Source organism: Bombina bombina, chromosome 4 (genome assembly GCF_027579735.1).
Source record: "Bombina bombina isolate aBomBom1 chromosome 4, aBomBom1.pri, whole genome shotgun sequence".
NCBI classification, from domain to species: domain Eukaryota; kingdom Metazoa; phylum Chordata; class Amphibia; order Anura; family Bombinatoridae; genus Bombina; species Bombina bombina.
In genome coordinates, this window is record NC_069502.1 from 444,391,429 (window position 1) to 444,417,000 (window position 25,572).

Genomic DNA, 25,572 nt, shown 5'->3' on the forward strand with positions numbered 1-25,572 from the left:
TGAGGCTTCTGTTGAACAGATTTGTAAGGTGGCGACTTGGTCTTCGCTTCATACTTTTTCTAAATTCTACAAATTTGATACTTTTGCTTCTTCGGAGGCTATTTTTGGGAGAAAGGTCTTATAGGCAGTGGTGCCTTCCGTTTAAGCGCCTGCCTTGTCCCTCCCTTCATCCGTGTCCTATAGCTTTGGTATTGGTATCCCACAAGTAATGGATGAATCCGTGGACTGGATACACCTTACAAGAGAAAACAAAATTTATGCTTACCTGATAGATTTATTTCTCTTGTGGTGTATCCAGTCCACGGCCCGCCCTGTCATTTTAAGGCAGATGTTTTTTATTTTTAAACTACAGTCACCACTGCACCCTATAGTTTCTCCTTTCTCTTGCTTGTCTTCGGTCGAATGACTGGAGGTGGCAGTTAGGGGAGGAGCTATATAGACAGCTCTGCTGTGGGTGATCCTCTTGTTGGGAAGGAGAATATCCCACAAGTAATGGATGAATCCGTGGACTGGATACACCACAAGAGAAATAAATTTATCAGGTAAGCATAAATTTTGTTTTTCTAACTTTGACCCCCAAAATCTGTTACACATCTTCAACCACCAAAAACACCCTTGCTAAATAGTTTCTAAATTTTGTCCTGAGTTGAGAAATACCCAATGTTTACATGTTCTTTGCTTTTTTTGCAAGTTATAGGGCAATAAGTACCACTTTGCTATTTCCCTTTTTTTTTTTTTCAAAATTAGTGATAGTTACATTGTAACACTGATTTCTGTCAGTAATCCCTGAATATCCCTTGACATGTATATATTTTTTTTAGTAGACACCCCAAAGTATTGATCTAGGCCCATTTTGGTATATTTCATAACACCATTTCACTGCCAAATGCGATCAAATAAAAAAAAAAATGTTAACTTTTTCACAAACTTTAAGTTTCTCACTGAAATTATTTACAAATTATTTACCAATGGTTGTAAATGCTTATCTGGGATCCCCTTTGTTCAGAAATAGCAGACATATATGGCTTTGGCATTGCTTTTTGGTAATTAGAAGGCCGCTAAATGCCGCTGCGCACCACACTTGTATTATGCCCGGAAGTGAAGGGATTAATTAGGTAGCTTGTAGGGTAAATTTTAGCTTTAGTGTAGAGATCAGCCTCCCACCTGACACATACCACCCCCTGATCCCTCCCTGACCCCTCTCAAATAGCTCTCTTCCCTCCCCCACCCCCCAAAGGTCTCCCCCATCAGAAAGTCTGCCAGTATAAAAATAAAAGATTGTTTTTTTTATTCTGAATATATTTTCTGCTGGGTAGTATCCCCCGTTATCTCCCAACCTCCCTGACCCCCCCCCCAAACAGCTCTCTAACCCTCCCCCCTCTACCTATTAGCCGCCATGTTAGGTACTGGCATCTGTCTGTCAGTACCCAGTTTCCTATTTTTTTGGCTCCATTTTAAAAATTAATAAATGAAAACCCTTTACCGTAGGGTAGCTGCCCCCCCCTCATTCCCCTACCCCGCTCCCAGATCCCTTTCCCAAAACATATATATATCTCCTCTCGCTCCTTCCCACTTCCCAAAATTGCTCCCGCCCCCTCACACCCCCTTTGCCAGCTCCCACCCCTCTCACACCCCTCTCCCGCCCCCCTCCCACACCTTCCAGTGATGGGCCGCCCACCCACCTCCCTTCTATCCCTCCCACACCACCAACGATTGGCACCATCGCTGGCCGATGCAGAGAGGGCCACAGAGTGCTTAAAAAAAGGGTATTGCCGATGCCTCAATATCGAGGCATCGCTGCAATACCCTGAAAGCGGCTGGAAGCGATCACGATCGATTCCAGTGCTTGAAACCCCAGAGGACATGCCAGGCACGTCCTTGGTCTTTAACGACAGGTTTTTGTAGGACATGCCTGGCACGTTCTCTGTTGTTAAGGGGTTAAAAGAATGATGGTAGGGGAAATTGTCAAAGAGGTCCCTATGGTAGCGTTAATACATTTTTCACCGCAATGTCTCCAGCAGCGAGAGAACGAACTGGGAAATATACTGTGGAGGCGAATGGTGTGAGATACCATTTAGAAACTATTTTTTAGTTCACTTCTGCAATTACTAATGAGATAGATGATTTTTTGATTGTGTTGAATATATTACTCCATTGGGTGTCTGTCAAAGAGATGTTTAATTCCTTGTCCCATTTATTTATGTAAGCTGTCTATTACTCAGGAAGAAACCTCTCAATAGTTTGTAGATTATAGAGATGTGCTATTTAGACATGGTAGGGGTGGTACATAGTGTTTCAAAAGGGGTAAGGTGTCTAATTAGCTCGGCTATGGTTAGGTTATGTGGGTTGGTGAGGATGGTCGGATGTAGAAGAACCAGCGGTGGAAGGGTGGGCCTATAGTCTGGGATATTTCTGCTTGGAATTGGAATTGTCCCTTTCTTAGCAATAGGTATACCGGCACATTTGAGGGTTTGCCAGCTATTGTGGGAGTTTGCAAAATGTCAGATTGCAGTAAGATTGTACTTTACTATTCAAAAGTGGGGTGAAGGGAGAGATCGGGCTTGAGATTGCCTTAGAGAAGGGCAATAGTTTGTCCCATATTATTAAGGTGTTCAATATGTAATTATTAGAGGTTATGTCTGGAGGCCTGTGCTTATCTGGAATCCAGCATATCTCACATAAGTTTATTCCTCCAAACATTGAAGGCTCTAGTTGAATCCAAGGTTGGTAGGGATGTAAATGTTTCCATGCTACTATACTTGCAAGGTAGGCTGAATTGTAGTAAGCAATTAAATTAGGAACACCAAGGCCACCATGTTCTGCTGAGATATAGGGGTCAATTTATTATTTCCCGAATTGGGCCAATTTACCCTGTTTCCGTGCGAGCCTTTAGGCTTGCCGGAAACAGGAGTTACGCTGCTCCTTAACTTATACGCCACCTCTGAGGCTGCGTACAGCAATCCGCCCGATCCTATACGATTGGGCTGATTGACACCCCATGCTAGCAGCCAATTGGCCGCAAATCTGCACGGGGCGGTATTGCACAAGCAGTTCACTAGAACTGCTTGTGCAATGCTGAATACGGACAGCGTATGCTGTCCGCATTCAGAGATGTCTGGTGTACATGATAAGCTACAGTGTATAATGTCCGCCAGACTTTAATAAATTGACCCCATAATGTGAAGGCTGATGTTTATAACTCTGAAATGTACATTATTTTTTTAGTTTTTGGAAATCTTTAGCAATTTGCTACTAACCTTAAGACATTTCAAATTTCATGTGTGTATAAATATAAATATGTACAGTATATATATATATATATATATATATATATATATACACACTTGCTCAGAGAAGGTGCGTGTACTATCTGGTAATGACTCAATTTGTTAATTGCTGACATGATACAATTCCCACTGTTTCTCTTAGCAGCTGCAGTATTTCAAATGCTGTTGCACTGGGAATATCTAGCTATGCTTCACATGCACGTGCAGAGAAAACACTTAAACAGTGATAACTTTTACTAGAAGTATTTTTGCTAATACATGTATATTGCAAATACGTTTCAGGTCAAAGAAGCAATTCATCTATGTGCATTTAAATTTTGACCAGAATGTCCCATTAATATCAGGAATGGCTACTAATGAATATATGGGAGAAGTGACGCTTAAGAAATTTCCAACAAGTGGCATTGTACTGTAAAAGTAGCTTCCTAATAATTGGCCAGAATATTAATGGAGCGTTATTTAGCGCTTTTGCTCGCACGCTAACTGTGCCAATAGTAAACATTTTGCGAGTATCGGGTTGCGCCTGTATTACAAGTTGAAAGTAAAAAGTTATCACTTGTGCTAATCAAATGTGCGCAAATAGCTGAACTTACAGTATTGCGCGCACGATAGCCTATTCTCCATATAGAAGTCAATGGAGAAAAAAAATTAGAAAAATTAAACTTAAACCCCACTCTTGCGCTAACCCGAACACATATTTGCAAGTGCTCTAAACTGACATAAATATATGAATATGTCACATCCCAATGTTCTTCGCATTGCCGAATATGTTCTATTTATTAATAAATACATATTTCTACATATATCTGATGGTATTTTGGTATAATATATATCTATACCTATATATATATACATATATATACATGATTATATATAGGTATAGATATACACATATATATATATATATATATATATATATATATATATATATATATATATATATATATATATATATATATATATATATATATATATATATATATATATATATATATATATAAAAATACTTAGAACATATTTCCCTATGTGGAAAACATTGGAAGGTGAAATATTTACAGTAAATGCATAGTTAATTTTTTTTTATTAAAAATGAATTTAGCATAAATATGCTTTTACATGTTTTCATGTACTTCACAGCAAATGGTTGCAATGCACTTATATATATGTCTATATATGTGTACATATGCATTTATGTTTAAATGTGTATATATGACTGTAAATACATATATACACATATAAATACAAATTTAGACAAATGTACTGTACATACATATCCATCTTTAGACATGTATATGTATGTATCTTTATGTTAAAGCCCTGTGCCTGCCTTTTTTTTCTAACACCTGAGACCTCATATCTTTGAGCCTTTATAACTTTTGTGTGCAATATTTTTTTTAAATATTTTTTATTAGATGGTGTTATTATGAGTGTAAGTGTACTTTGTAATTTATTTTTGATGTATTTTGTGATACTTTTTTGTTTCGCGAAACAATTAACCAGAGCTCTGAGTTTGCAGTATTCATTCTAGCATAAATCGCGACTGCGCTCAAGCTTTCTCATTTACTTTCACTACACTCGTAATCTGGCCCAATGTGTTGACAATTATGAATTAATATTATTGTTTTACTGCTCACCCCCATAGATGTCCCCATTATGTGAAGGATTTAGCGCACCCATGTTATCCGGTACTAGACTTGTACTTGTTGTAGGAGAGCAAAAATGGAATCCCTAATTATTGTACTTGAGTGATGTTAATGACCAATGGTGCTAATATTTTTGTGCTGCACTTGTAATCCCTATATAAGCAGCTACTGATAGATTGGTAGTTGAAAAAAGAATGCAGTTTTTTTTAATATAGAAAACAGATCTGCAAAACACTTCCACAATTTTTACATTTGAGAACTGTAACCACAACCCTCCTAAAAATAAGGATAGATAGATGATAGATATATGATAGATAGATAGAAAGATAGATAGATAGATAGACATTGGGTGGATAGTATAGTGTGCAATAGCATTACACAACATGGATTTGACAATCGCAAAACCTTCCTAGTTGGTGAACCTGTGCAGAAACCACTACTACCACAGTAGAGATTCACAGATTACTTCAGAATCTGATACAATTTGTCTTCAACTAATTTGTAAACAAAGCGTCCCCCTGAATGGTATGAATTGGAACATTCTGAGGTATTATTATTATTGTTTATTTATAAAGAGCCAACATATTACACAGCGCAGTAACATTAAAGGGGACATGAAATCCAAAAATGCTCTTTATTGATTCAGATAGAGAATACAATTTTAAAAACTTTCCAATTTACTTCTATGATCTAATTTGCTTTATTCTATTGGTATCCTTTGTTGAACAGCAAATCTTGGTAGGCACAGGAGCTGGGAGATAGCTGCTGATACCTCTTACCTATGTGTCCAGCTAGCTTCCAGTAGTGCATTACTGCTCCTTCAATAAAGGATACTAAGAGAATGAAACAAAATTGGCAATAGAGGTAAATTGGAAAGTTGTTTAAATGTATATACTCGAACTGAATTATAAAATAAAACTAATTTGGGTTCCATGTCCCTTTAAGTATACAGTAGTGGGGTACAATAATCAGAAGACATTTCTATAAATCATTAGGGTACATGGCCCTGCCCTTAAAGGGACAGTCAATACCAGAATTTGTGTTGTTTAAAAAGAGAGATAATCCCTTTAATACCCATTCCCCAGTTTTGCATAACCAACACAGTTATAATAATACACGTTTTACCTCTGTAATTACCTTGTATCTAAGCTTCTGTTGACTGCCCCCTTATTTCAGTTGTTTTGACAGACTTTAATTTTAGCCAATCAGTGCTCACTCCTAGGTCACTTCATGTGCATAAGCTCAATGTTATCTATATGAAACACATGAACTAATGCCCTCTAGTGGTCAAAATGCATTCAGATTAGAGGCAGTCTTCAAGGTCTTAAAAATTAGCATATGAACCTCCTAGGTTTAGCTTTCAACTAAGAATACCAAGAGAACAAAGCAAAATTGGTGATAAAAGTAAATTGGGAAGTTGTTTAAAATGACATGCCCTATATAAAGCATTACAGTTTTTTTTGGACTTGACTGTCCCTTTAAGTCAATGTAGGTTGTAAACCATCTTTACTTAATATACAGGTCAAGTCAGGTGGACTTGTGAGCTTAGGGACAATAACATGCACATGTCTTAAGCACCATAATTTATATTTTAGTGCAAACACTAAATTACGAGTTTGGTGGTATGAGTGAAAAAGCATTGTTATGCTTTATAACTCTGCTTTTTCCCTAACGGCGCTATTACAAGTCTTGTAGGTATAGGTGTACCGCACACCTTTTTGGCCGTCACGCAACGTCAGTACCGCACTTTTAAAAAAGTCCTTTTTCAATGGGACTTCCATAGCGCTGGTATTACGAGTTTGACTGGGAGGCCAAAAAGTGAGCGGTACATTCTATAACCACAAGATCCGTACCGCCATCTAAAGTCAGTAGTTGTGAGTTTTACGTTACAAATCTGTAGCATAAAACTCATAACTAAAGTGTTAAAAAGTAAATTAACACCCATAAACTACCTATTAACCCCTAAACCGAGGCCCTCCCGCATCACAAAGACTATAATAAATGTATTAACCCCTAATCTGCTGCTCTGGACATTGCCACCACTATTAAAAATTATTAACCCTTAGTCCGCCGCTGGACATTGTCGACACTATAATAAACCTATTAACCCCTAAACCTCCGCCCTCCTGCATCGCAAACACTATTTAAATATTATTAACCGTCCGCTCACACCGCCGCTATAATAAACCTATTAACCACTAAACCGCAAGCCCCCCACAGGAAAATATACTAAATAAAACTATTAACCCCATAACCTCTGGCCTCCCACATCCCTACATAAATATATTAACCCCTAAACCTACCCCTAACATAAGCCTAAGTCTAACCCTAACCCTAACACCCCTAACTTAAATATAATTAAAATACATCTAAATAAACTTTACAATTATTACCTAAATACTGTAATTCCTATTTAACACTAAATACATACTTACCTGTAAAATATAACCTAAGCTAGCAACAATATAACTAATAGTTATATTGTAGCTAGCTTAGGTTTTATTTTTATTTCACAAGTAAGTTTGTATTTATTTTAACAAGGTAGCCTAGTTAGTAAATAGTTATTAACTATTTAATAACTACCTAGCTAAAATAAATACAAAGAAATCAGCTCTTTTACCTGTAAAAAAAAAATACCCCAGGGCAATGGTTAGCTTAGGTTTATTTAGATAGAATTTTATTTGGGGGGTTTGGTTGTGTGGGTGGTGGGTTTTACTGTTGGGGGGTGTTTGTATTTTTTTTACAGGTAAAAGAGCTGATTTCTTTTTTATTTTGATAGGGCTATTAGATTAGGAGTAATTCGTTTTTATTTTTGATAATTTAATTTTTTTATTTTGTGTAATTTAGTGTTTTTTTTTTTTGTAATTTAGATAATTGTATTTTATTAATTTAATTTATTTTATTTTATTGTAATGTTAGGTTTTAGTGTAAGGCAGGTTAGGTTAGGTTTTTATTTTACAGGTAACTTTGTATTTATTTTGACTAGGTAGCTAGTAAATAGTTAATAACTATTTAGTAACTAGTCTACCTAGTTAAAATAAATACAAACTTACCTGTGAAATAAAAATAAAACCTAAGATAGATACAATATAGCTATTAGTTATATTGTAGCTAGCTTAGGTTTTATTTTAGAGGTAAGTATGTATTTAGTTTTAAATAGGAATTATTTAGGTAATAATTGTAAGGTTTATTTAGATTTATTTTAATTATATTTAAGTTAGGGGGTGTTAGGGTTAGGGTTATGTTAGGGTTAGGTTTAGGGGTTAATATATTTATGTAGTGTTTGTGATGTGGGAGGCCAGTGATTTAGGGGTTAATAACTTTTGTATAGTGGCGGTGACATTGGGGGCGGCAGATTAGGGGCTAATAAGTGTAGGTAGGTGGTGGCAATGTTAGGGCCAGCAGATTAGGGGTTAATAAATTTATGTAGGTGGCGGCGATGTTGGGGGCCGCAGATTAGGGGTTAATAACTGTAATGTAGGTAGCGGCGATGTTAGGGGCGGCAGATTAGGGGTTAATACATTTATGTAGGTGGAGGCGATGTTGGGTGAGGTAGATTAGGGGTTAATACCTGTAATGTAGGTGGCGCCGATGTTGGGGGCGGCAGATTAGGGGTTAATAACATTATGTAGGTTGTGGCGATGTTGGGGGCAGCAGATTATGTTATGGTATTAGGTTTAAACATAACTTTTTCTTTCCCCATAGACATCAATGGGGCTGCGTTATGGAGCTTTTCATTCCGCAATCGCAGGTGTTAGGCTTTTTTTTGCCGGCTCTCCCCATTGATGTCTATGCGGAAATCGTGCATGAGCACGTCAAAACATAGCTTGTATTTTGGGTGAGGTATGGAGCTCAACGCAACCATATCGCCCTCACAAGCCGTGTTTTTTAAACATGTAGTAGCAGCGCTATAGGGAGGTGAAATACTGCCGCTCAAAACTTGTAATGAAGCTGACTGTTTCCAGATAGTGTTCAAGACATGTGCATGCTCCTGAGCCTACTTCAGTGTTCAGTATGTTCTCATGGAAAGATTACCAAGAGGAACAATTCCATTTGATAAAGTAAATTGAAAACAATTGTTTAGGTCTAACTACCATGACTCTTAAATCCCATTATATTTTCAGTTTTCTGCACCTTGTAAGATTTTATAAAGTCATATATATACAAATCATCATTCTGTTATTTAACTTAAATGTATACACTAGCAATAAAGATGTAAATCAAGTTATTTTAACCAGTGTGACAGTAGTGCATTTCCCATTGGCTACCATTACACATCTCTCTCTTTCCTGTCGCGTGCACACATGGACCTTCCTGTTTTGACAATGCAAATAAAACGTTTTCAATGTTAAATTGTGATTCTAAGCTTTTTTTTTAAACAAAATATTAAATTACACCACTGCTTAATTGTCTAATTTTAGATATTTTTATGTGCTATAAATCAGTTGCCAAGAAATACCTAAGAAATATTTGGAAATATCTATACATAGTGGGGAAAAAATAAAATAACGTATTATCTGAAACATCTTTAAGCTACAGCATCAGTTAAAATGATGGAAATTTTATAGGTTATTTCATGAAGCAAATGTATTATTTTATAAAAATAATACAAAGTCATTCCAACTACATTTGTTTAATAGGATTTATTGACTGAAATGTAAATATTCCTTGCTTAAAAATATTGATTATATAAGTACATTAGAGTAAAATTGTATGTTGTGCTACTTAAAGCCAGTAAAATGAGACCCCTGTCATATAAAAAGGACGAACATCCTAATTATCCTGATAATATTTATGAACTGATCATTTTTTCTGTCTAGGACCCTCCTGCTGAATGACTACAGCTTCCTACGTGACATCAACATCTGGCATCCTTTTGTCACCATTGGAATTTACTGTTCCACACTCTCAGCCTCTATGAGTAGTTTGATTGGAGCTTCACGAATCCTCTATGCCTTGGGGAAGGATGAACTTTTTGGTAAGTACCTGTACTTCCCCAATAATGCATTAACTGAATTATGTTCAATCTAGGGACTCCAATGGTTAACATGTCATGCAGCTTTCCTTGAGTGACATATGGGACAAATGTATTATCCAGCTTTCATTAAGTGTGACTCACTTCTATTGCATCATTCTGGGCTCCAGAGATTCAGATATTTTTTTGATGTGTCATACTTGCCTGCAGTAAGTGAGGCTTTTACTAATGGTTCATAGCGGCAGGCAGTGTTTCAGATCTATTGCAGATATGGCATTGTATCCTCCAGTCAGACTTACTGCTAATTGGTCTTAGATGCCTCCAGTGAGTAAGACTTACTGCCAATGGGTCATACTGGCCTCCACTGAGTGAAGCTTATTGCTACTGGGTCATATAGACCTTTCGATTAACTTCTGATATGGCATTGTGATCTCCAATGAGTCAGACTTACTGAATAATGGTTTTATAGGCCTCCAGAGAGTGAGACTTATGTTAATGGGTCTTACTGGCCTTCAGTAACTGAGACCTATTGCTAATAGGTCATAGTTGCCTGCCACCAGTCAGACTACTGCTTATATGGCCTTGTGTCCTCCAGTGAGTCAGCTAACTAGTCATACTGGTGTGAGACTTACTGCTAATGCTATCAGGTTCAACAGTGGGTTGAATGACTGAGATCCTCCAGTTCAATTTTGAAACTGTTCAGTACACCTTGAGAGTGGATTCTAGTATTACTGGTAATTGTGTTCAGAAGCCTGTTCTTCTTACTCATTGAAAAAGCACTATGTTTTAAAAAAAAATTCAGTCTGACCCCACTGAAGTTTTTCATGTACAGTCCCTTGCAATAGTATTCATTTCCCTTAAAAATATTTTTTTTTTCTGGATTCCAAATTATGAATACTTATATTTTCCAAAACAATATTTTTAATGAAATCTTATCTTCTGTAAGACTATATTTTAGAGTCTAAATGAGGTATTTCTGTGTACATTGAAAGAAAAATTGAAATAGGCTGTGTGAATAATTATTCATATATATATATATATATATATATATATATATATATATATATATATATATATATATATATATATATATATATATATATATATAATGTTCTTCTGTTCATATATTATATTGTATTCAAAAATAACAGCTTTAGTGGTAACTATTTACCGGTTTTAAATACTGACTGGGAGTAATTTTAACCCATTCTTCTTGGCAGATTTGGTTGAGTGATGCTTGTAGACTGCATATTTCAAATAGTGCCACAGATTCTCAATAGAACAACTGATTTCAGGACTTGGCTATTGAAAGATATTCACTTTTTTTTATTGAGCAATTCAAAAGTTGCTTTTGTCTTGTGCTTGGGATCATTGTCCTGCTGATAAGTGAACTTTCGTCCAAGCAGACTTAAAAAGGTTTTCATTTAGTATTGCCCTATATTTACAAAGTATTTACAAAGTAAAAAATCAAATAATGTGTTTTCAATATATTACAGGGTGAATTGAATTTTCTAATGACTCTTTTTGTTAGTTTTTTTTTTTGCATTTTCCTTACTGTCCCAACTTTTTTGGAATTGGGGTTGTATTTGCAAATGAAACCCTTAACATATTAGTAGCTGTACATTCCTGTAAGACTAATCAGTACCAAAAATGAATCAAGTAAATAAAGTATATATATATATATATATGTATATATATTATATATTATATGTATTTCTATAGATGTGGATACTGTATATGTGTTTAATATGCATGTATGTGTGAACATACATTTTCTTCTTAAACAGGAAGAGTTCACAGCTGCATTCATTACTTTTGGGAATTCAGAACCTGGCCACCAGGAGGAGGCAAAGACACCCCAGCCAAAGGCTTCAAATACCTCCCCCACTTCCCTCATCCCCCAGTCATTCTTTGCCTTTTATCACAGGAGGTTGGCAGAGAAGTGACAGAAGTTCGAGTTAAGTCTCTAATGGAGGGTAGTACTCTTCGAAATGGGACTGGAGTTTTAAGAAGTCCTGTCAGCCTCTCGGTGAGAGCATGTATGAAGGTTAGAGTCCAGAGATGCAGGGAGATTTTTTCTGCGCAACCATCCCGACTCATATTAACAGCTCCTTGGCAATCAGCGTTGACAAGTTTCGCTGCCTGCCTTTGTTCACTCAAGTCCATATCAGAAACGAGGCTACTATCTGTCACACTTGAAGGGCCGTGTTCCTGTTCCACGGCGTAGATTCCGGTAAGATCATTTCATTTTACTTCATTATGTGAATGTGATGTTAACGTAAAAGTGGGGTCCCAGTTGGACACCTTTTATCTTAAAATAAGGAATCATGGGTTAATATCCCCTAAGGGGGGTTATTGAACAGGGGGGACTTTAATCATGTTTTTTATGTGTTTCTATCTGCTGAGGTATAGTAATACTTTAGGCTCATGACTTTTTGGAACATTAGCGGCCTTATCGTCATTTGGCGCGATCTTTAGATTGTGCGCTCTTTTATGACTTGCACGGTGCAGCTCGTGACTGGGTGCGGTTACGCAGTTTTCACTTCCGTATGCTGACCGTTTGGCAACAGAGAGAGTCTGCCCGTGGGATGTCTGGTTCACAGGAGGTGGTGAGTGCCCCAGCCATTGGAGGTGTAAGGAAGGTGTCAGTTACCGTTTGTCATTTTTGTAATCCCATGATAGAGGATTCTGACTTTTTTAGACACGGATGTCTCCGATGCAGAGAATGCATCTTGTGATGAATATGAAATGGCCCGGGTTATCCATGCCCATCAGTTATGTTCCGATTGTCGTTTCAGAGTACTCTCTTCTACCGATTCAGGGTCCTCAGAGTGTGTTGAGCCGTCTGCCCCTAGGCCCTGTGAGGCACGTGTCCCCGAAGCTTCCTTTGCTACGCAAGCAGGTGTCCCTTTGGTTTTTACTCCTTCTCCGGAAGGTGGCCTGTTTCCTCCAGAGGTTACGGCACGGTTCCGCATGTCCATATCTGCAGCCTTGGCTCATTTGTATCTCCCAAGTGAAATATTTTTAAGACACTGTTCTGTCAACCAAGGCCCGCTGGGTGGGGGATTGCCCGATTCAGTTCGGCCTTCTGGGGAAGCGGGGGCCTCTGAGGCTTCAGGGGCCCCAACCTTGGGGGCGTAGTCATTTGTCGATCCGACAAGGGATAATTTTGCCTTCCGTTTGAGGTTGGCACGTCTCCGTGTCCTACTAAGACATGTTTTGGTGTTGCTAGAGGATCCCAGTCCTAGTGGGCCGAGGGATTTGAGGCCTTAGATGCCGGATGGCAACCTGGATAGACGTTTTGGGGATGAAGCTAATCTCCTTATCGTCTCTGTTTTTCTTTATTTTATGTGTTGGTTCCAGTTTTGAGCTTGGGTGAAGGGGGCCTTCTGATCAGCTGGTCCGGTTGGGCGTACCCTTTTTTTTCCCTTGGGCGTTCACCCGCTGCCTTACTTTTATTTTAGATCCGGGCAGGATGTATTTGATTTATTTGTATAAAGCTCATGGCTGATATAACTTTCATTTTGAGAACCTTCTTTCTCTGGAGCCGATAATTGCGATTTTGTGGTCGCATGGGCACTTCCTCGGAAGTTGCACACTTTGGTTAAGTCCGAGGTTATGTTTTTTTGTTCATATTATCGAGCCTTTGGGTCAATTGTTCTTGGACTTTAGACAGATTCTGAAGTGCTCTTATACCAGGCAGGTACTGGTCGGGCGCTGTCTACTGTTTCTTGGGTTCATGTAACCCTCGTGGTGCTGATTAGCCTATCGGCTTTAAAAAAAAAATAAAAACAAATAATAATAATAAGGCCTAGTGTTATGGACTTTGGACTCGGATCCTACAACAACGTTTGGGGCTTGGGGCGTAGTTCCAACACTTCTGGTAGGAGGGTTGTGTGCTGCGATATAGGTTGTTTTTTGCTGGCAATATTGCTTGAGATGCACGATCGACTTTTTCAGACGTCATCGTGAGTTCTAGGTCCCCTGAGGACTCTGAACCATGGTTTTCCATTCATTTGGAAGTTTGGAAATGTGATTGATTTCCGGAGGTTTAGTATCTGATTAAATGGACGCTTGAGTCTTCACTTGCGGTATCTCCGGATGACGACTCTTGTAGCCTAGTCACATTCTTTTTGCAGCGGCGAGGTTTCCTTCCCTCCCGTCTTGGGTTGGGTCATTTGTTATGGAAGAATGGACGTGTCCTTTTTATCAGTGTTTCATTTGCTCTAGTGCGTGGAGTGCAGGGGTCTCCCTGCCATTCTACCAGGAGCTGCAAGGCTTGCGTTGTTATTCCATCAAGGATGTCGGGAGATCGATCCGGCAGGGATCTCTGGAGACTGTCATCTGTTCAAAATAAAAACTGCCCCTTGTCATACCATGGTCTTGACTCTCAGGTGCTACCCATCAATCTATTTTAAAATCTAGCCCTGCGGGCTTGAGAGTAGGAGGTCTGGGGTCAGTTACAGTCTACTCGCCTGTCTGGGTCAGGAAACTGACCATTTAGCCTTCCAGGGTACTAGTGGCCCTTTCATAAACCGGTCGGGAGTTCTTTTCAGACTCTTGGGTTTGTGGATATTGCTCGGTATTTTACATCTAAGGACTTTAGATGGCGGAAGGCTCTGTATGGGTGCGCTCCTAACCATTGGAGGCAGCTTATGGGTTCCTCAGGGGCTTCAGATCTTCGGATTGTTTCCGTTTTTCGAGGACTCCGGTTAAGGACCATGTCTCTTGCCTGGAGAGGGTATGGACAGTTCTGCTTAACCTTAGGGTTTGGTCTCCCGCATGTCCCTTTGGAGGGGGCGGGGGTTTTCTGACTCTTATGAGAGATAATATCAACCTGGGACATCTGATGCTTCCTGGTAGGCTGTAGTTGCTATTCAACTGGGCTGACAATATCGGCCGAGGGTTGGCCTCTAGTAGGGTGTTTTCTGTTGATTAATCTTCTTCTTCTCACCTAGGGTGGGGAAGGGATTTTGATGTGTTCTCCTTGGGTTGGAGGTACCTCAGTATCTGTTGAGGGCCGTGGGTCCTTGTTTTTCTTGCTCGTAGGGTTTTTTCCCTCTCTTGAGTTCTCAGTATCACGGAATTGATTACTGGTATCGGAATGCTATGGGTCAGAGTACTTTCTTCCCTGGAGGAGTGTTCCTTCTTATGGATTGCTGCAGTGTAGGGTTCCTTGGACCTGAGCATGAGGTTCCTGTCATGGTTCAGGGTAGCATGCTATTTTTTAGTAGCGGTCAGATTTGTACTTGATATGGGACAATTTATCAAGTCCCAGGCGGAGATGATTTGCATTAGCATTTCTTATGAAATGCTTGTGCAATGCCGCCCCTGCACATTCTCGGCCAATCGACCGCTAGCAGGGGGTGTCAATCATCCTGATTGGGATGATTGCAGTCCGTTACCTAAAAAGTGGCGGAGAAGTTAAGAAGCAGTGTTCTAACGATTGCTTATTCTTAACTTAAGTTTCAGGTGGATCTGAAACTTCGGGGGTAGAAAGCAGCATCCGCTGCTTGTTAAATCTACCCCATTGTATGGATTTTTAAAATCTTTTAGTACATCTATAATAATTATTTACATTAATTATTAATATTTTTCCATATTTTATAAATAAATAATGCACCCTAATATAACTCATGTCGGGTTAGCGCACATGAAGAATTAGTGTACTCCTGTTGTGCAAAACCCAATAGGAGTACAGTTATTCCTCATGTACACTAATCTGACATTTTATTATTATTATTATACTTTATTTATGAAGCGCCAACATATTCTGCAGCGCTGTCCATGGATGCAATTCATTTTGATAAAACAATGATAAAAAACTTGTAGGAGACAGGACAAATTTTACAAACACATACAGGAGGACCCTATTCCCATGGGAACTTACAATCTAGAAGGGTAGGAGGTTGAGAAACAGGAGGTGAGGACTGCAAGATTGAGAAAGATGTTAATGCAGAGTTAGATGAGGGAAATGTTGTTATGTAAGTAAAATGAATTTATTATTGAGTTGAGTGGTAGGCTTCTCTGAACAGAAAAATCTTCAGGGAGCATTTAAAGGAAAAAAGATTAGGACAAAGCCTGACAGCACGAGGGAGAGTGTTCCAGAGGGTAGGTGCTGCACGACAGAAGTCCTGCAGTCTAGCATGAGAAGAGGTGATAGTCGCAGATGGAAGAAGCAGGTCATTGTTGGATCTTAGTGGACAGGCTGGAGTATACTTGTTTATTAGAAAGGATAGATAGAGGGGAGCGGCATTGGTGAGAGCTTTGTATGTAAGGGTAAGAATTTTGAATTTAATTCTGCTGTGAATGGGGAGCCAATGAAGGGACTCGCAGAGAGGTGCAGCAGATACAGAGTAACAGGAAAGGTGGATCAGCCTGGCAGAGGCATTAAGAATGGATTGAAGGGGGGAGAGGCGGGAAAGAGGAAGGCCAGAAAGTAGGTTATTGCAGTAGTCAAGTTGGGAAATAACAAGGGAGTGGATTATTAACTTTGTGGTGTTAGCGCTCAGAAAAGGTTGAATCCTGGAAATATTGTGTAGATGGTTGCGGCAGGATGTAAAAAGTGATTGGATATGGAGGACGAAGGATAGATTTGAGTCTAGTGTAACTCCGAGGCAGCGGACTTGGAGCGATGGGGAAATGGTGATGCCGTCAACAGGGATAGAGAAGTCAGAAGTCGGCGTAGAGCTTGAGGGGGGGTAAGAAGGAGCTCAGTCTTGGACATGTTAATCTTTAGGTGATGAGAGGCCATCCAGGAAGAAATACCAGATAAGCAGTCGTTGACATGAGAAAGGACAGAGTGAGAGAGAGCAGGGGTGGAGAGGTAGATCTGGGTGTCATCAGCATAACGGTGATATTTGAAGCCATAACTATTGATAAGTTTACCCAGCGAAGATATATAAATGGAGAAGAGTAGAGGACCCAGAACAGATCCTTGAGGTACTCCAACAGATAGAGGCATTGGAGAGGAGGAGTCGCCGGCAAATGACACAGAAAAAGACCTGTGAGAAAGATAGGAGTGAATCCAGGAAAGAGCGGTGTCACAGAGCCCAAAAGAGCTAAGGGTCTGTAGGAGGAGGAGGTGGTCAACTGTGTCAAAGGCAGCTGAGTGGTCAAGTAAAATCAGTATAGAGTAGTAGCCAATATTTTTAGCAGAGAGAAGATCGTTAGTAACCTTGGTAAGGGCAGTCTCAGTTTGGGGCGGATTCCGGATTGCAGGGGGTCAAGCAAGGAGTTGGTGGACAGGAAATTGGTTAGGAGATTGTAAACTAGTTTTTCCAGGAGTTTTGATGTTAGTGGAAGCAGTGATATGGGGCGGTAGCTTTCAGGACAATTAGGGTCGAGGGAGGGTTTTTTGAGTATGGGAGTGACTTTTGCGTGTTTGAAAGAAGATGGGAATGAGACAGTAGAGAGAGATAGGTTGAAGATGTGGGTAAGAGGAGGTGTGAGGGTGGAAGATAGGGAGGGTATTAGAAGGGAAGGGATAGGATCGAGCGGGCAGGTAGTGAGGCGTGAGGAAGAAATAAAGAAGAAACTTAATTCTCAGTGTCTGGATGGAAGATGCTGATGGAGGCAAAGGGAGTAACTGGGTCTGTTTTTGGAATATTGCAGGATGGTGTTGGGATGTTGCTTCGGATACTACGTGTTTTGTTTAAAAAGTAGTCTGCCAGGTTTTTGAGCACTAAATACAGATGGGGGTGGAGCAGGTGGGTAGAGGAGAGAGTTAAAGGTGGAGAAGAGTCATTTAGGGTTTGAGGAAATAGTAGATATGAGAGAAGAGAAGTAGGTTTGCTTGGCTAAGTGAAGGGCAGAAGTGTATGAATGAAGAATAAACTTATAGTGTATGAAATCAAGTTCAGAGTGAATTTTCCTTCAGACACGTTCAGCAGTACGGGAACATTTTTGCAAATAGCGTGTTTGCTGAGAGTGCTAGGGCTGTAACTGATGGCGTGATGTTTTGCGCAGTTGGGAAAGGGCAAGTGTGTCTAGTGCAGAGGCGAGAGTTTTGTTATAGTGGGCTGTAGCAAGATCAGGACAGTTTATATTGGAAGTGTGAGGGAGGAGATCTTGAATTATTTTGTGAAAATTGGAGTAGATCCACAGCATGTAGATTTCTACAGGTGCGGGGGCGGGATGGAGAAGTGGGTTTGGCTGTTGCATTAATATTATAGGTGACCAGATGATGATCTGAAATGGGAAAAGGGCGACAGGTGAGGTCAGATATAGAGCAGAGGGAGGAAAATACCAGGTTGATGGAGTGTCCATCACAGTGAGTAGGGAATAGGGTGGATTTTGAGAGACCGAAGGAGGATGTGAGTGAAAGAAGTTTAGAGGCAGCAGGGGCAGACGGGTTGTCAATGGAAATGTTGAAGTCCCGAAGAATTAGGGTTGGTATATTTGTAGAGAGAAAGTGAGTCAGCCAGGCAGCAAAGTTGTCAAGGAATTGGGAGGTCGGTCCAGGAGGGCAATAGATGACTGCCACTTTGAGGGAGAGGGGGGAGAACAGGCGAATACAGTGGACTTCAAAGGAGGAGAAGGAGAGAAATGGGATTGGAGGTAGGTACTGATAAGTGCAGGAGGGGGAGAGCAGGATCCCAACACCGCCGCCACGTTTCTCACCTGGCCTAGGGGTATGGCTAAAGTGAAGACCACCATGCAGCAGTGGAAATGGTGTTGGAAGAAGATAGCCAGGTTTCGGTAATTGCTAAAAGGGTGAAAGAATTTGAAATAAACGTTATGTATTTATTAAATATAAATTATTGACAAATATTAATAATTAACGTAAATAATTATTATAGACGTAATAAATATCATAAAAAAATCCATATATATATATATATATATATATATATATATACATATATATATATATATATTACAGCAAGTATAATAATTATTAATAATAATTATTTTTTTCAATATTTTATATTTAATATTTACATAACATGCCTTAAGATAACTAATTCTTTATATGCGCTAACCCAACACCACGTTAGAGCTACAGCACACAACGTGAAACGCATACGCATAATTTACATTCTAATGTTCTTCAAATTAAAAAAATGTCTGAATATATATTTTTAGATATATCTGATAATGTTAATGTAAAATATATTAATACCTACAGTATATATCTATACAAATAGACATATAGGTATAGGTTTGTATAGATATACAGTATATATAGAAATATTTATTTAAAATAAAAGTAACATTTTACTGTATGTGAAGAACATCGGAATATGAAATATTAATAACTCCTGTCGGGTTAGCACGCGAGTAGTAAATGCTACTTTTTTTCCTCTGCGCTCTTCATTGATGTCTATGGGGAGAATAAGTTAGAACAGTCGTGATATCCAAAGTCCATAAGTTAGTGTGCGTCGGGTTTTGCTTGCACGCAAAAGTTTTACTTTCAATTTGTAATACACGTGCTAACCCACGGGCAAAATCTTTACTTCTGACAGTATTGACCAAAAGCCCTAAATAGCACACCACTTGTAATCTGGCCCTTTGTGTATATATGAGTGTAATACTTTATTATAATATGTTTTTAGACTGATTTTCAATAATATGCAAGAATTATTTAAAGGGACAGTCTACAATAGAATTTGTATTGTTTTAAAAGATAGCTAATCCCTTTATTATTCATTCCCCAGTTTTGCATAACCAAAACAGTTATATTAATATACTTTTTATCTCTGTGATTACCTTGTATCTAAGCATCTTCTGACAGCCCCCTGATCACATGTCTTTTAATTTATTATCTTCTGACTTGCATTTAGTACTGTGTTGTGCTAAGTCTTAAAGGGACAGTCAACACCAGAATTTTTGTTGTTTAAAAAGATAGATAATCCCTTTATTACCCATTCCCCAGTTTTGCAAAACCAACACTGTTATATTAATACACTTTTTACTTCTGTGACTAACTTGTATCTAAGCATCTCCTGACCGCCCCTAATCACATGACTTCTAGTTATTATCTATTGACTTGCATTTTAGCCAATTAGTGCAGTGTCTGCCACTAGCCACGGGCGTGATCACAATGCTATCTATATGGCCTACATGAGCTTGCTCTCCCCTGCTGTGAAAAGTAAATAAATTAGAGTCGGCCTTCAAGGGCTTAGAAATTATCATATGAGCCTTCCTAGGTTTGCTTTCAACTTGAATACCAAGAGAACAAAGCAAAAATGTTGATAAAAGTAAATTGGAAAGTTGTTTAAAATTACATGCCCTATTTGAAAAAACATTTTTGGTCCCTTTAAATAACTCCTCAGGTGTGAACACAATGTTATCTATATGGCCCACATGAACTAGCAGTCTCCTGTTGTGAAAAGCAACTAAAAATCATGTGATAAGAGGGTGTTTGTAGTGGCTTAGAAACAGGCAGAAATTTAGAGGTTTAAATGTTATAAAGTATATTAATGTAACAATGTTGGTTGTGCAAAGCTTGGGAATGGGTATTAAAGGCATTATCTATCTTTTTAAACAACAATAATTTTAGTGTAGACTGTCTCTTTAAGGGTCTGAATACTTTTTGCATGGTACTGTATATCAGTGACATTTCCTACACCAAATATTGATAAAAGTATAGCTCTGAGAAATAACAAATAAGCAAATAACCCTGATGTTAATATTAAGTGTTGTAGGTGTACAAGTTACATGCCACAAATCTACACTTTCACCACTGCAATGCCTGACTAAACCAATAATCCCAGTTTCTGTCACAACCTCTTATTGCAATACAATGGATTTAGCTCTGCTGCATAACCCACTTGCAGTAGTAAATGAATCCTTTGACATATAGCTTAGGTTATTGTGATGTGGTATGATAGTCTGAGCACACTAATACTGGCACTGCAATCAAGCAATTTAAATCCTGCACAGCATGATGGGAATTGAAGGTTCCATGTGCCCATTGGAACTATAGGTTTCAAATCCCTACATGATGGATGTGGCCAGCCGCAATGTCAGTAGGCAAGTGGTTATTAGTAGCCATCACAAATCTTAGCACCAGAATCAATGTTTGAGGCACCACGATGCCGGGAATTTGTTAAAGGGACACTCAGGTCAAATTAAACTTAAAGGGCCATTATACACTCATTTTTCTTTGCATAAATGTTTTGTAGATGATCTATTTATAAAGCCCATAAAGTTTGTTTTTTAAAATTTTTTATAATTTTGCTTATTTTTAAATAACATTGCTCTGATTTTCAGACTCCTAACCAAGCCCCAAAGTTTTATTTGAATACCGTCAGCTACCTACTCCAGCTTGCTCCTGTTTGTGTAAAGGGTCTTTTCATATGCAAAAGAAGGGGGAGGTGTCTTATTTCCCACTTGCAGTGGGCTTTCCAACTGCCTTTTCAACAGAGCTAAACTGAAAGCTTCTAAGTACGTTTTTAAACCATTTTATACTGGATTTTTATATCAGTATCTGTGCATCTTATTCTTTATAGTAGTGTCTATTACATGCAGTTATATGAAAATGAGTGTATACTGTCCCTTTAAATGAATCAGATAAAACATGCAATTTTAAACAACTTTCCAATTTACTTCCATTAACAAATGTGAACAGTCTTTTTATATTTAAATTTTTTTAGTCACCAGTTCCTACTGAGCATGTGCAAAAATTTGCAGAATATACGTATATGCATTTGTGATTGGCTGATGGCTGTCACATGGCACAGAGGAATGGAAATATACATAACTTTTAGATTGAAGTTCAGACTAAGGGGCCGATTTATCATGCCCTGTACGGCCCCTAATGCCTCTGTTTCTGTGCTAGCCTTTAGGCTCATCAGAAACAGGAATTAAGAAGCAGCGGTCTTAAGACCCCTGCTCCTTAACTCGTTCGCCAGCTCTGAGGCGGCGGACAGCAATTCGCCTGGTCGTATACGATCGGGTTGATTGACACCCTCCGCTAGCGGCCGATTGGCTGCAAATCGGCAGATTGGCCGCAAATCGTCAGGGGGCGAATTTGCACAAGCAGTTCACGAGAATTTCTTGTGCAATGTTAAATGCCGACAACGAATCATGTCCACCCGGGGTATGATAAATCTACCCCTAAGTGCTATTGCATTGTCTTTTTATCATGCATTTGTTGATTATGCAAATCTACTGTATTTACTGATCCTTTAAGCACTGGCTTGGTGGATGGGCTGTGTGGCCTTATTGGACAACGTTAAACCAGCACATACATTGACTTGCATACATGGAATAGATTACTATGTTTTTATTTCACTGGAAGGTTTTATTATTATTACATAAACATAAATTACTTGTGAAACTACATCACTGTCTTCCACACCCAAAGTCTCGCTACAATAAAAAACTTATTTCAGTGTAGACTTTGTGTGTGGAAGACAGTGATGTACGCTGTACGATCTAAAGATCTTTGTCTTTAAGACATTTGCAGAAATTCTTAGAATAAAAAGTTGGCTTCCTAAGCCTGATGATCTCTCTGAGGGGGGCTCTCTGTACCCAGGCAAGCTCTCATTAACAGAAGAAAATGAGCTTCCCTCCCCTCTGGAACAGGCATTAATAGTAACCTAATAGCCTCTGTGCATCTTCAGACCTCTTGTTCTGATTAAAGTACCCTCATGCAGATTACTTCCAAGAGCTCCTTTTTATATTTATTTATTTTAATTTTAGTTTTTTAAAGTGCCTGAATAAGAAATGATGGTAGCTATTGTATGTCATTGGAGAACATGTCTTTCCCACAACTTTCAAATAAGCACATAGTCAAACATGTTTTCAGATTTGAGAAAAACTAATGGTAAAATAATTACAGATGCCTAAAAATGCCTGTATCGTACTAAAAAAATAAAAATAAAACCAGTTTATGAAATAAAGAGACAGCGCATAGTTATAGGGATTCAGATAGAACATGCAATTTTAAGCAACTTTCTAATTTACTCCTATTATTACATTTTTCTTCATTCTCTTGGTATCTATATTTGAAAAGTAGGAATGTAAGCTTAGGAGTCAGTGTATTTTTGGTTCAGTACCTGGGTAGTGCTTGCTGATTGGTGGCTAAATGTAGCAAAGTTGTAATCAGTATAAAGTTTGCTGTATGTATAGTGTAGAAGGCAAAGGGTTAATGCCGATCCAAGGCTGTGATTCGTGGCCTCTCTGAGTATTGTAGACACGATTAGTTCTGAATAGAGATTGGTAAATCATGTATTCCCAAGGGTAGTGTAGAAACTGCCCAAAATGATCATGGATGCATTGTGCTGCTTCTCCAAATGATGTTCCGAATTCACATAATGAATCTATAAATTTGAAATGAAAAGAGAAGCACAAATCTGATTGATGTGTAGTCTAAAACATTTTATTGGAGCCCATCACATATGACAGGCTCAATAGATAAATTCACATAAACATGTATATGAATACATTTGCACCACTGTGTAGAACACCTTCTGGTATGTACGGAAAGGCGTCCTAGACAGTGGCTTATACAGTATACGTTTATGTGAATTTTCATCTAGTGAGTACTTGTCATATGTGAGTGGCTCCAATAAAGGGCTAGATTGCAAGTGAGGCACAAACGGTTTTGTGCAAGGGATATCGTCTTTTTTGGGGGACCTTTTTTCATTGTGCTGATTTTAGAAGTTAAAGGGACAGTCAAGGCCAAAAAAAACTTTTATTTTTCAAATAGGGCATGTAATTTTAAACAACTTTCCAATTTACTTTTATCAACAATTTTGCTTTGTTCTCTTGGTATTCTAGTTGAGAGCAAACCTAGGAAGGCTCATATGATAATTTCTAAGCCCTTGAAGGCCGCCTCTAATCACATGCTTTTGTATTTGCTTTTCACAACAGGGGAGAGTAGTTCAGGTAAACCATATAGATAGCATTGTGATCACGCCCGTGGGTTGTGGCAGACACTGCACTAATTGGCTAAAATGCAAGTCAATAGATAATAACTAAAAGTCATGTGATTAGGGGCGGTCAGGAGATGCTTAGATACAAGATAGTCACAGCAGTAAAAAGTGTATTAATATAACTGTGTTGGTTATGCAAAACTGGGGAATGGGTAATAAATGGATTATCTATCTTTTTAAACAACAAAAATTCTGGTGTTGACTGTCCCTTTAAGTGAAATCACCATTTAGACTTCAATCTCTACCGTGGTCTCAGAACTGTGGTTAAAGGGACATGAAACACAAAACTTGTCTTATATTTTTCTGTATATTAATGTATTTATATGTGTATATTTGATTTACATTCACATATAAAAACATTAATATATTTACACACATATAGACATCTATACTATAATCGCGTTTGTAACGCCAATAGGATTTCAGTAGCTCTAATCCTATTGGCTGTTTTAAAAAATTCAGCCAATAGGAATGCAAGGTACCCCAAATTGATTGTGGTCCCTTGCATTTATAATTCAGTATACGATAGACATCAGATAAAGAGGAGCCTCCATGCCGCCGAGGACTGCCGACGCCACCACAGATGACCACCGCCGAGGATCGCCACATCTGTGAAGACCGCTCCAGACCTCCGCTCCTCACCGCCTTTGCTGTGGATGAAGATGATGGACACGCCTGGAATAAGACCTTCTAGCCAGACTTCTGAAACTGTGAGTACCTATTTGGGGCTTTAATTTTAGTTTTTATTACATTTTTTGTTTTGTTTTTTTTAGATTAGGGTTCATTGGGCAATTTTAAAAAGAGCTGAATGCCCTTTTAAGGGCAGTGAAAAAGAGCTGAATGCCCTTTTAAGGGCAATGCCCATACAAGTGCCCCTTTAGGGGCAATGGGTAGTTTAGGTTTATTAGTATTAGTTTATTTTTTATTTTGGGGGGGTTTGGTGGGTGGGGGGTTTTACTGTTGGGGGGGGGACTTTGTTTATTTTTAATGTAAAAGAGCTGATTTATTTAGGGCAATGCCCTACAAAAAGCCCTTTTTAAGGTCTATTGGTAACTTAGTATTAGATTAGGGGTATTTTTATTTTGGGGGGATTTTTTTATGTTTATGGGGTATTAGTATAGGTTTAATTTTATTATTTTGGATAGCTTTGTTTATTTTTTTTCTGTATTTTTACTTTTTGCATTTTTAACACATAGACTGCCCTCTGGACAGGCTTATCAACTAGTATATATATATATAAGTGCATTAGATCCCTTTGTCATTAAGTACATGAAAACATGATAAAACATATTTATGCAATATTCATATTTAATAAAGATTTTAACTATGAATTTACTGTAAATATTTCACATTTGTTAATGCGGATATGCTTATGTTGTTTGCGCAATAGGTGTTTTTTTTCAACAATTTTTTCTCTCCATTTACTTTTATAGGGAATGCAAAAATTCGAAGGTGTTTGCACGATCTCGGGTCTTAGTTTTTTTTTCCACTTTTTTTCCTCCATTGATTTTTATAGAGGAATACATGCATGTGAACACAAAGGGGCCCATTTATCAAGCTCCGAACGGAGCTTGTGGGCCCGTGTTTCTGGCGAGTCTTCAGACTCGCCAGAAACAGCAGTTATGAAGCAGCGGTCACAAAGACCGCTGCTCCATAACCCTGTCCGCCTGCTCTGAGCAGGCGGACAGGAATCACCGGAAATCAACCCGATTGAGTACGATCGGGTTGATTGACACCCCCCTGCTGGTGGCCCATTGCCCGCGAGTCTGCAGGGGGCGGCA

The 25,572-nt window shown here is 38.6% G+C and overlaps 1 protein-coding gene across 1 annotated transcript in view; it reads left to right on the plus strand.

Annotated features, from left to right (window-relative positions):
- Nucleotides 1-25,572, plus strand: part of LOC128656406 (solute carrier family 12 member 9) — a 455,098-nt gene that overhangs the window by 240,390 nt on the left and 189,136 nt on the right. The window contains exon 7 of the mRNA XM_053710294.1: nt 9,751-9,908. Within this exon, the coding sequence (XP_053566269.1) occupies nt 9,751-9,908 (158 nt within the window). The remainder of the gene's footprint in view (nt 1-9,750; nt 9,909-25,572) is intronic.